A 12,306-nucleotide genomic window follows, 5' to 3' on the forward strand; every position below is an offset into this window, starting at 1 on the left:
ATAACTAAATCCATAAAGTATACCTGCAGCTGTCCCAGCCAAAGCTCTCTCTGATCCTGTCACCTCACTAACCTCACTGTTACTGCTGTTGTTTTTTTTTACTGTCTCATTTATGGTTGTCTAGTACCACTGTTTTTACTTTTAGTCTCTCTGTCCTTACTTAACTTGTTGTATGTCACTGTACGTCAAACTAATTGTCATTCTGTGGTGTGTCACTGCATTATGTCTTTATTCCTTTTTCTTTTGTGTCACTGTTGTTGTTTGTGCTTTTATTGTCTATATCTTAATGTTACTACCCTTCTCCCTTCCCCTTAGGAGGTCTTTCACCTCCTACCAGGCCATTGCCTTAAATAAGAATGTATTCTTAGCAATTCTTGCCTGGTAAAATAAAGGTTTACTACTACTACTACTACTTTCTTTTGTTAGCTTTTTAGCAGGGCGAGCCATTACATTCGACGTGACCGCCCGAGCGCGAGCCGGCGGTGAAGCCGGGAGCGGCGGGGGCTCCGATGTCAGGCCGCGGTTGCCAGTCGGTCTGGACGAGCGCGGGGGGGGTTACACTGGAACACTCTGAGCCGAGGAGGACCCGTGGGAAGTGGACACGGGGGCTAAGAGACGAGACGAGAGCGCGCATGGGACAGAGGGGGGCCTGAGCGGGACTTAAAATGAAGGCATCTGATTGGTTCTTTCCCCCCTGCCAATCCTCTGGTCCTCTGACCAATCCGTGCCATTCGGTGCACAAAAAACAGATTGGTCAGAGTTTTTACAGGATTAAAGCTGTCAGAGAGGTCGGATTTTTTTCTTTCCTTTGTCTGAACACATTATTCACTGGCTACTCTCAGGATGGAAGGACCATTTCACCCAGTATAACAATAAATGTTTTTGAATACAATTACAGACTATACCTTTAAGTGATGACAGTTTAATGCATAGACGGCGACGTAGCCGTCACTTATGAAACCATAATAAGGCTTTGCTTATAATCATTTTAATTCATGAGGTATTTAACCCCCCCATATTGAAGTCATATGAAGACCAAAACCTGCTGTAAAGCTGGACATTTTAACTTTTCATTCAATGGAAACTCAATTTGGCTATTGAATCCAGCCCCTGTTGGTCATCACACGAACTGCCATTTCCACTACTGCCAAAGGGGGAAGGACTTGAACTCTTTCCTGCCTCTCAGATTGAGAATATCTAAAGAAGCTTGGTTATAGTCCACCTTAACAATCAGCCATAAATTAGAGCAGCACTTAGTCAGTCCCACCTAAAAGCTGTACGTCCTTTAGAGAGAGACAGGGGGTTTGGAGCAACAAAAGACCCTCCCTCAGTCAGACAAGCTTTCTTCCATGTTCCAATGTTTCCAACTTTTTCAAACATGCATATAAGATTTTGCAGATCAGAGCTTAAAAGGTTTTCTATGGCTAAATAAAAAAGTTTAGGTGGGAAAACAGAAGGACTGCAATGAAAGGACTGAAACTGAAAATGTGTGGGTGGAAATGAGAACTCTAAAAGTGAGATGGAGAAGTCAGAAGTAATGTTTGCAGGGAACAGAGCAAGCTGAAGGATAAGTACATATAGATTTATAGAAAGAATAGAGTTCTGAGATGGCAGTTGTGGTGTGGTGAAGGAGTTTGGAGTGGAAGAAAGGTTTGTTAAAGTGGTGCGGGACATGAATGAGAGCAACAGGACAGCGTGAGGTGCTAGTAGGAGTGACAGAGTGGTTGCAGGTGGAGGTGGGACTGCAGCACGCCCAAGAGGCATCTTTGTTTTCTTTGGAGATGGAAAAGTTGAAACATGGTATCCAATGCATGCTGATGTTTCCAGATGACTCTGTGATGTCCAGAGTTGGGAGCAGGTGGGTGAACGGGGGAATATTGCACTGGAAAGAAAGAATACATGTGAGCAAATGAATGGGAAACAAGTGAAATGTTGAAGATACAAGACGTAGAGGTGAAGAAGGCACAGAAGTTTAAATTGTAGAGCAATCAGGAGTGTGGAAAAAAGGTCAAGAAGAGAGTACAGGCAGGGTGGAGAAGGTGGAGAAGAATGTCTGGAGTTGTCTGTGATATAATAGTAGCAGGGCGAGTAAAGAGAAATGTTTACAAGACGTGCCAGCTCTTTGGTATTGCTACACAGAATGGCTTTACAACAAGTCCTGTGTATTTTTCAAAGCAAAATCGTTCTGTATCGCCACATCACAACTTTAAACTATGTTGCTCTTATCAGTTATGTTTATTTTTACACCTCCAGTGTCTATTTTGATTCCAATGGTCCTTAAAAAACATGTATTGCATTTGTTATCTGCATGGATGACAATATGGAGAGAGAGAGCTGTTGCTCTGATGAACTCTCACAACTAATAGAGTCTCAGAGAAACCAATCACCGTACAATAACAATTATAGCAGTAATTATAATAACTATCACAGTCCGTAACAATGCACCTTCCAGCAACAATCATGTCTGCTTCATTCTGCTGCACCTTTCACTTTAAAAAAAAATTATACATATGTTATTTTATTTAGAGCCGTCATTTCTCTACCTCATACTGCTGCACCTTTCAGTTCTCTAATTGTATATATGTTAATAAGTGCCTACATTTGTTTATTTACTTTACTGTTTGCTATTTTTAAATCTGGGTACAGCGACCGGAACAACCGGAGTGAAATTCCCTGTTGGACAATGTTCAAACTTGGCCAATAAAGATGATTCTGATTCTGATAAAGGTTCAAAAATCTCCAAGGACCCTCCCTGACCCTTCCTGAATGTTGGTGTATCTCCTTGTAGACATCCAGGACTCGGACTCCCGGCTCGTCTCCATGTTGTCTCTGCTGCAGTCGTGTCCTGACACTAACCGCCACACCGTCCTCTACCTCCTCCATCACCTCCAACGGTCTGGATCTCCACAACACACAACTCTGTTCTGCTGTCATTCACTCACAAACTTATCAGGACCAGTGTTCCAGCTTCCACTCATCTGCCTCTCGTGCTTGTTTTTAATCAACTTTCTCCAGAGTCGCAGGGAGGCAAGAGGTTAACAAGATGTCACTGCTGAACCTGGCCACAGTGTTCGGCCCGAGCCTCTTACGCCCCCCGGTGGCAGAACACGGACACGACGGCCCCTCTGTGGACATCTCTCAGGAGGTGGTGGTGCAGGTGGAGTAAAGTAGCGCCTTATTCCTGAGGGTTTTAGTCAAGGAATCAATTCAAACAATCATAAAAAGGCACACACACAAATGTGTTAATATGAAATCAAATGTAGTTACTTTTATTTTTGAACATATATTTATTGATTTTTGTAATACAGGACTGTCTCAGAAAAATTAGAATATTGTGATTTTCTGTAATGCAATTACAAAAACAAAAATGTCATACATTCTGGATTCATTACAAATCAACTGAAATATTGCAAGCCTTTTATTATTTTAATATTGCTGATCATGGCTTACAGCTTAAGAAAACTCAAATATCCTATCTCAAAAAATTAGAATATTCTGGGAATCTTAATCTTAAACTGTAAACCATGATCAGCAATATTTTTTTGTTTTTTTTAATTGCATTACAGAAAATAAAGAACTTTATCACAATATTCTAATTTTCTAAAATAAGTCCTGTATAGTAACATTCAACAACACTTATAACATCAAAACAAATGGCAGTATGTAAAATAAATAAATAAATGTCTACACATTTGTATCAAATTAATAATTAATTAATTAATTAATTAATTCAGAAGTGGGGAAAAAAGAAAAAAAACACATAAATATTAAACAGAGTACTGTCTGATGTGGATGTACCATGGAGATATTAAAGATAAAGATTTATGTAGCCAGACAAATTGTTCTACATTAATAATAATAAAGGAAAAAAAATGAAAATAAATAAACAGCAAATTTTATAAAATTCAGAAGCCTTCTTTCTGATAATATACGTCCATTTCTCAAGTGCAAGGGCTGAAGTTAAGTTATTTAGCCAGGGGCGTCAATTGGGTATAAAGGTACGGCAGCCGCCACACTTTGGCTTCAGGGGAAAATGTAAATGTTTGTTTTTTAAATACATTTATGGAATTACTCTGTCTCTTTGTATTGATTATTCTATTACCTAATACATATAGAATAACTACAAATGCAAATCAGAACAACATGATCGATTTCCCTAGTGTTATCTTTCCCAACACTTACGGATGCATATTGCGTAAAGGCGCATTGACTGAATTGATCAACACGTTGTTAAAGTCTAGAGTTCGTAGTTACGTTAGCAAGATGTGAGTGAGACTGGATTTGAAAAAGTTCAGATTTTCTTGACCACACAGATTAGCTACATAGCAGACTTCTGTGATGAGTATTTGCTGGACGTGTTGATTGATACTGTAGTTAAGTTCTGTGACTCGTAACCTTGCCAAAGCTTAGCTTTGACTGAATCGACGCCACTGTATTTAGCCAAAGAGTAAAAGAGGGGCAACCAACATTTTTCCAGCATAATGCAATACACCATTTGGCCTGTAGTAAACATAGGTCAACCATTTTTCTTTCTTTACCAGATAGACCACAGTTATCAGCATAGATGCCTAAAATGCACAGCTTAGGGCATAAAGGTACAGAAAGGTAAATGTTACACAGCGACTTTGAGCGTGAACATGTCTCTGGTTTTGGTCTCAGGTCCAGGTGGTTTTCTGCTACCTGCAGTGCAGCCACCTCCCTGCAGCGCTGACCTTCCTGCCTCATGACGCACACGCAGACGCAGACGCCGAGGCCGAGGCCGAGGAACAGACCACCCACATGTGAGGCCGCCGCCGCTGCAGGCTGGCAGGAGACCTGAAGAGAGTGAGGCGACATCTGAGTGGGGACTCTCAGACAATAAAAGTGCTCATAAAAAAAAAACAAAAAAAAGAAATCAAATGTGGACTTGTATGTTTTTGCAACATTTGAAGGAAATCCTTGAGATTTGTCTGTTTTTTTTTAGGGTCCAACAGCTTGTCTATGTATGTTACAGCACTTGTAATTGCACTATGACCTCATATTTTTCATAAACCCTCATTTAACTACAAATTAATTCCATTTCTCAAGCAGGGTGTAGAACAGAATCATCTTTACCGGACTTCTTCTTGTCCTGGGTGACGCATGAAGTACTGTAAAGTTGAAAATGCGGTTGAGGAGAAATCATGGGAGCACATGTTGTCAGGAGGTCACAGGTCGCCTCTCCGAGCCTGAAATCCAATCGGTCACAGTTCAAATACAACTAGACAGAGTTCACCGCGGATTGTACGCCCCATAAATGTCACACACACATACGCACACACACACACCCAGCCCGCGGTCGACCCTGTCCGCGCCACATATGGGAGACTCTTTTTCTGCCGCACCACCTGGGCAGACCGAGCTAGTGTTTCATTTTACCCCCAAAAAACCCCCCGTTGGTCTTTTGATCGCTAATCCTGGACCCAGAATCCAGCTCTCGGAGTACTAATAGACAGGAGGGTGTGTGCGGATGCCATAACAACATCCAGAACGAGCCTCCCTCCCCTAGAAAAGGAGAAACAAATGGTGAGATCACCCGATTGCCCCCTGCAGCATAAATCACGCGTCTCCTCTAACACGGTGGCTGCCAGATTAAGGCTCCGGCTTTGACGACTGCAAAGTCAAAAGCAGGTTCCCGTTGCAGACTACAAAGAGGACGGAGCTGAGGAAGGCACAGACGTTTGTGACCTAATGCGACATCAGACGAATGGTCCACACCTGGGAGAGCTGAGAAACCTTTTTAATGGGAGAAGTAAAGCCGTGACCACGAGACAGCAAGTTCAGGATCACGGAGAGTGATTACACAGTGGCAAATGCACATGGAAACGCTTATTCACTCAAGTTGGAGTCATCTGGAGGAGAATGGTTTGATAGACACAGACTAACCTCACGACTTCAGCTCTGATCAATGATTTTCTTCTCTTCGCAGAAACAGCTGTTTTTTCCACCTCGCGTGATTAATACCTCATATTTTTGAAGTTGTATCGTTCTTGTGTTAACCCTAGTTACGTATACTGTTACGTATACATTAAAAGTTCTGTGAATAAAAATCTATGGCAGTTTGAATATCATTTCATTTCATGTTATTCTTTATTTCATTCAAAAAATAAAACAATTCAATACAAATACAAATGTTTGATTTGGATTCTTTGGTTTCTTTATTCAGATTGTTCCATAAACTGATTCCTTTCACAGAAACACAACGTTCCGTCAATTTAGTCCTAAATCTTGGTTTTTTAAAATCTCTGTTCCTTTTAAGTTATACTTGATTTCTCTTTTTTCAAATCTTTTCTGAATGTTGATTGGTAAAGTTTTTTTATGAGCTTTAAACATAATTTGCAGTATACTATTGTAGCAGGGCGAGTGCTACGGGGGCCCGACCGACAGGATAGAGAGGACACAGAGTTTTGTGCAGAACCCTTTATTTACCAGACACACGTGCACAAGCACCTTCTCCCACAGCCCCTCAGCTTCAGCTTCAGTCTCTCCCTTATAAGGCAGGCAGGGTGGAGAGGCTGACGGGCCACACCTGTGTCCCGTCAGCCTGAGTGGCTGCAGCTCCTCCACCCTGCCACAACTATAGTCTACTAGTTCATGAAATTTTTCTAAATTTTTCTACTGATTATTCTTATGGCTCTTTTTTGCAGAATGAAAATTGATTGAATATATGTTTTACAGGCATTTCCCCAAACTTCAACACAGTAGGTCAGATATGGAACAATCAGAGTGTTATATAAAATGTACAATGCTTTGTTGTCCAATGAATCCTTTACTTTGTGTAACAGAGCAATTGTTTTTGATATTTTTATCTTTGTATAATGTATATGTGATTTCCAATTCAAATTCTCATCCAGCATGACACCCAAAAACTTGGTTTCCCTTACTCTGTTAATTTCAATACCATCTATATTAATTGAAGTGTCCGTTTCTCTCTTTCTGTTACTAAATATCATGAAGTTTGTTTTTTCAAGATTCAGTGATAATTTATTTACCTCAAACCATGTTTTTATTCTTTTAAATTCTTTTTTATCCACATTCAACAGCTGTGTTATATCTTCCCCAGAATAACATAAAGTAGTGTCGTCCGCAAACAAAATACATTTGAGCAGTTTGGATACGTAAACAAATCATTAATATACAAAATAAACAGTTTTGGCCCAAGGACCGACCCCTGAGGAACGCCACACTTAATATATTGTGATTCAGATTTGACTTTATTTATCTGCACATACTGCTTTCTATTCTCTAAGTAGCTTGAGACCCATTGATATATGTATTGATGTATGTATATTTTTGAAGGCAAAAATATAAAAAGAGAAACCAGGCAGTAGCTAAAGAGGGTGACGTGGTCTCGTACTGGCGAGGCACGTTGATTTTGTGCAACACATTTCACTTAGAAGGGAATTCAAAAGTCATAGATGACGCAGCGAGAGGCTCCATGTAAGATATAATTCGAACAGCTAATATGAAATAAGAGTAAAAACTAAAATGGAAAAGGAAAGATAAATGCATAAAGTGAAAGTTCCAGTGCATTGTGAGGAATTAACAAATAAAAAGTGATTAAATGGTGATTTAAAACAGCTGAGTTTTCTGGGAGTCTGCTCCACTGAAGATTTTTGTATTTATTGTTTTTTTTTCTACTTAAATCTATTTCACAGAGGCATAATATATCTTGGAATAACCAGAAACTGGTTGAAAATATAAAAACAGGAGTATGACCTTTGGGACTTCCAGGTCTAAAAAGTGAAGCCCATGAAAAAATGGCTTAAACCTGCACTTTATTTAAGAGTAGACTTTTATCGTCAAATAAATGACTACTTCTAGAGAATCGTCTCATAAGATGTGTTTATGGTTAATAGTCCTCTCACATAAAATCATGAATTTATTTGTTTTATTTTACCAGGAGGTCCCTTGAGATTAAACTTATTTTTTGAGAGACCTGGCCAAAGCTGCTGCACTGTGCAAAGCTGAATAATAAACTAGAATCAATGTCTAGTTTTCAACACCAAAGCCATTTCAGAAGGAAAAGTGCAGTTCATCAAATAACTACTCGATGTTAGCGCTCCATGTTTGAAAAGTCCAACTTTACCACAACACTCAACACATCTTTGTCTCTTTATGGATAGATTTTACCCCCATAGTGACTGTCGTATGCTTCACCACTTAAAATCTGATCTTTTACTACATATTCAGGCATAATTAGGGGCATATTCTTCTGTTGTAAGCTCTGTTTCTCAATAATCATTAATGAACAAAAACAAAGATAATGATTGAAAATTGATAATGATTTTGCAGTATGCATTGAACTGTAATGTTTGTGTGGGGATGTCGGGATGAATGGGAGTGTGATCTACAGTACATATGTGTTTATTTCTTCAGGTTTTTTTTAGGTTTGATCATTTTTTTATTACTTGCATATAAAGCCCAAAACGGCTTAGCTCTGCATTATTTGCAAGACCTGATAGTGCCTTATGTTCCTGGCAGAGCTCTCTGCTCTCAGGGCCCGATTTACTAAGATCCTAAATAAAGAGTACTAAATTGCGTGTGCACTGAAAAAGTTTGCGCGTGCTGTTGTTGTGTGTTTTGCGGGTGATCAACTAAGATTGCGTGCGCAATTGATAACAGGTGCAAACCTCAGTATTTAAATGAGGTGTTGCGCGTCTTACGGTTTGCAGCGCAAACTTTGCGCCATGGAGAGTCTGGATGGAAAGCAGGATAGTCGCGAGCGCAAAATGAAATTTGACGAGTTGGAGTTAGAGATATTAGTGGAAGAGGCAAATTGTTGTGCCGTATTCAGCACCCCTGCCGTGAAAAGCACCCCCTCGTATATTCAACGATAAGTAGACCAAGAAAAAAAACAACACACTGACACTTCAATATATTTATATATACACACTCACACAAACACATACTTAGGAGTTTATATTATATATATTTACAAATATTATGGAAGACAACACAGTAAGCAGGCTATTAATTAATGACATTAACCATTTACCCGATTTTTGTTATCTGTGACTGTGATTGTGGGAAAGTATGACTATTGTGGAATCCATGAGCGCATTTAAACATGAATCATTGACACAAAACGGGACGCTAAACAGAACATGACACGGAATGAGAATATCATTTTTGTCAGACGAGGGGGTGCTTAGAGGTGCTGAATACGGCACAACACCGGGGTATGACAACTGCAGAACAAGTATAGGCGCACAATAAGAAACACTTTTTTCTCCATGAAAACATGTGATTTATTTATTATCACAAATAAAAAAATGAATGTGCCTCCTGTGGCAACCTTTTGCTGAATAATACTCGATTTAACATTCAAATAAAATATTTCTCCTTTTGCATGTGGAGATTAGCACCTTCCTTTCGAACGTATTAAATACAGACGCAATCACAATCCCCGCAATAACTTTCAGGCTTGGTAAATCTCATTGCGTGTGGTAAATGGACCAATTTGCATCTTCCCCTCCCAGTATTTAGCGATTCCTGGCGGGTACGCCCCATATTGATTATTCATCAGGGCAAAAGTACTAAATGAATTGCGTGTGCTATTTTGCGCATTTGAGAGGCGCAGTCCTCTTTGCACGCTGTTAGTAGATCAGCTGGCACTTTGGTTTGCGGGTGCTGTCAAGTTTGCACACGTTTTTACACACGCAAACCTTTAGTAAATCAGGCCCTCAGAGTGCAGGTTTACTCGTAGTTCCTAGAGTATCTAAATGTAGATTTGGAGGGCGGGCGTTCTGCTATCAGGCACCAGTACTATGGAACCAACTTCCAATCTGGGTTAAGGAGGCTGACACCACCTCCACCTTTAAACCTAAACTTAAAACCTTTCTGTTTAGTAAAGCCTATAGTTAGTGTTTAGTAAACCTCTAGCTGGTGTTGGTAAATCTCTAGGTAGTGTAAACTCTATTGTGTTAGAGTCGCTCCTGTAGTTTCTTGTGCTGGCCCCCCCTTCTCTTCTCTTTTTTCTTTTTTGTTCATGTTGCAGCATCCTCTGCCGGTGGCGAAGAGCATCTCTGAATGCAAAACAACGGATCCTGCAGTGTGGGAGTGAGAGGGGCAGGGTAACGGCCCCTTTTGGGCGGGGGAGAAGGTTCGTCCCTCAAGACTCTTCTCCCTGGCCATGCCCCTTTTCAACCTTTCCCCGACCCTGCACCCCAACCTGGGACTTGATGATTGGGCCAGAGCTTCGGGAGCTGCGTGCTGGCCCCACCCTTGGTCATCCCGTTGCTGCTTCCACCTGCCTGCTGTGCTGTTGCCGTCCCTGACCCACCAGTCTGGCCCTCGGCAGGAGGGTCCCCCCTTATGAGCCTGGTCCTGCTCAAGGTTTCTTCCCTCCTAAAGGGGAGTTTTTCTTGCCACTGTTTGGCTTAAGGTTTTTCTCCCACTAGGGGAGTTTTTACCTGCCATTGTTTATGTAATAATTGCTCGGGGGTTTATGTTCTGGGTATGGGTCTCTGGAAAGCGTCTAGAGACAACTTTTGTCGTATTAGACGCTATATAAATAAAATTGAATTGAATTGAATTGAATTGAATTTTTAGGACTACAGGTATATTATGTAGATTATGTTTTAAGCACTGTATATTTGCATCTTTGGTTTGTGCTGCAGAACTGCCCTTTGTCCGGGACACATTTCTCCATGGGAGACTAATAAAGAAATGTTGAACTTTTGAAGAAAACTGGGCTTGAAAACTACTCTTCAAAAACACCCATAGGGGACGTTATAAAGATTTTGTCTGATTCTTTTCATAAAATGGATGTAAAAAGCACAACATTGTAGTAAAATAAACAAAACGTGGACTTCAGGAAGGCTATGGAGAGGTATGGGGGGGTTTCTGCAGCACTCCAGTTAGATCCACTACTCTCGTTTCAAAACAGCAAGATGGAGCTGCTCAAACTCAGAGACCTGAGTCTTCAAAGCAGCAGTCCAGGAGTTCAGTGAGTGATATCAGGGTCCCATCCATCTCATAGCAACTCAAACTTACCTCTTTCTGTCATAACTTATAGAATTTAAAATAGTACAGGTGTGCACATGTTAGTAAGACAGAATATCTGTGTTGTATCTATGTTGTAGAGACGTGTGTGTGTCTCCATATGTTTGTCATGGTGTTGCTGTCCGGAGCTGTGCCATGCTTGATTAGTCCTAATCCAGCTGGGAGTCGGGTTTCCGTGTCGGCGGCGTGTCTGTATGGAAGGCATGCAGGCCGCGGATCGCTGGGATTGACCCGCTGCCTCTCGGGTTAACAGAAGCCCTGTATATGTATGGATGTGTGTGCGTGTGTGTGTGTGTGTGTGTGTGTGTGTGTGTGTGTGTGTGTGTGTGTGTGTGTGTGTGTGTGTGTGTGTGTGTGTGTGTGTGTGTGTGTGTGTGTGTGTGTCACTGACGGTGAAACGTGTTGAACTTTTCTGTACTCTTGGGTGTGAAACAAGAATTTGTGTTGTGTGAGTAAAAGATGAATGTACATGACAGAGGACGATACGTGTGTGTGTTTGTGTGTTTGTGTGTGTGTGTGTGTGCAAGAAGCAGAGCTGTCTTCAGTATTCACATTCATTACTCAGGTAGAAGTATAGATACTAGAGTTTAAAAATACTCCTGTAGAAGTTGAGTTTTTTACTCAAGTAAAAGTATAAAAGTACTGGTTTCAAAACTACTTAAAGTATAAAAGTAAAAGTAATGTAAGGGGAAAAAAGCCATTAAGGACAAAAGCCATTGAAAATGAATGCATCTTAGTATAATGCAAATATATTAAAGAACCATATATGTGTACTATTGAGCATTAACATGTGTTTCAGAGAGCAGCAGATATGATGACTAGTTGCCTATAAGTATTGTAATGGTGCAAAAAGTCAAACTTCAGAGGCATGTTATCATTTATCCTAACCTTTATTGGAATGTACATCCAAGTTTAGTTGCAGGAATCTGAGGGAACGGATGTAAGAACAAAACTGGACAAGAACATCTGAAACAACCACAACCAAATTCACTCTATCTGGATGGAGCAATTTAACTGGATAGTTTTTTTTAAAGGCCGAAATGAAATAGAGTAACGAGGCTGTTTTTAAAATGTAAGGAGTAAAAAGTACAGATAATTGCGTGAAAATGTAAGGAGTAAAAGTAAAAAGTCGTCTGAAAAATTATTATTCCGGTGAAGTATAGATAACCAAAATTTCTACTTAAGTAAGGTAACGAAGTATTTGTACTTCATTACTTGACACCTCTGGCAAGAAGTCTCGTTGAACTTTGGCTTTGGCAGCAGTTGCAGCAGAAGTCCCCT

General features: G+C 40.4%; 1 protein-coding gene across 2 annotated transcripts in view; it reads left to right on the forward strand.

Annotated features, from left to right (window-relative positions):
- si:dkey-33c9.6 (active breakpoint cluster region-related protein) overlaps positions 1-6,131 on the forward strand; it is a 34,551-nt gene extending 28,420 nt beyond the window's left edge. For both annotated transcript variants that reach the window (XM_061709535.1, XM_061709536.1), the window contains exons 20-22: positions 2,789-2,894; positions 3,016-3,157; positions 4,660-6,131. In XM_061709535.1, coding sequence (XP_061565519.1) covers positions 2,789-2,894; positions 3,016-3,157; positions 4,660-4,785 — 374 coding nt within the window. In that variant the 3' untranslated portion in view covers positions 4,786-6,131. The remainder of the gene's footprint in view (positions 1-2,788; positions 2,895-3,015; positions 3,158-4,659) is intronic.
- Positions 6,132-12,306: the final 6,175 nt, after the last annotated feature.

Source organism: Cololabis saira, chromosome 20 (assembly GCF_033807715.1).
Source record: "Cololabis saira isolate AMF1-May2022 chromosome 20, fColSai1.1, whole genome shotgun sequence".
Classification (NCBI taxonomy): domain Eukaryota; kingdom Metazoa; phylum Chordata; class Actinopteri; order Beloniformes; family Belonidae; genus Cololabis; species Cololabis saira.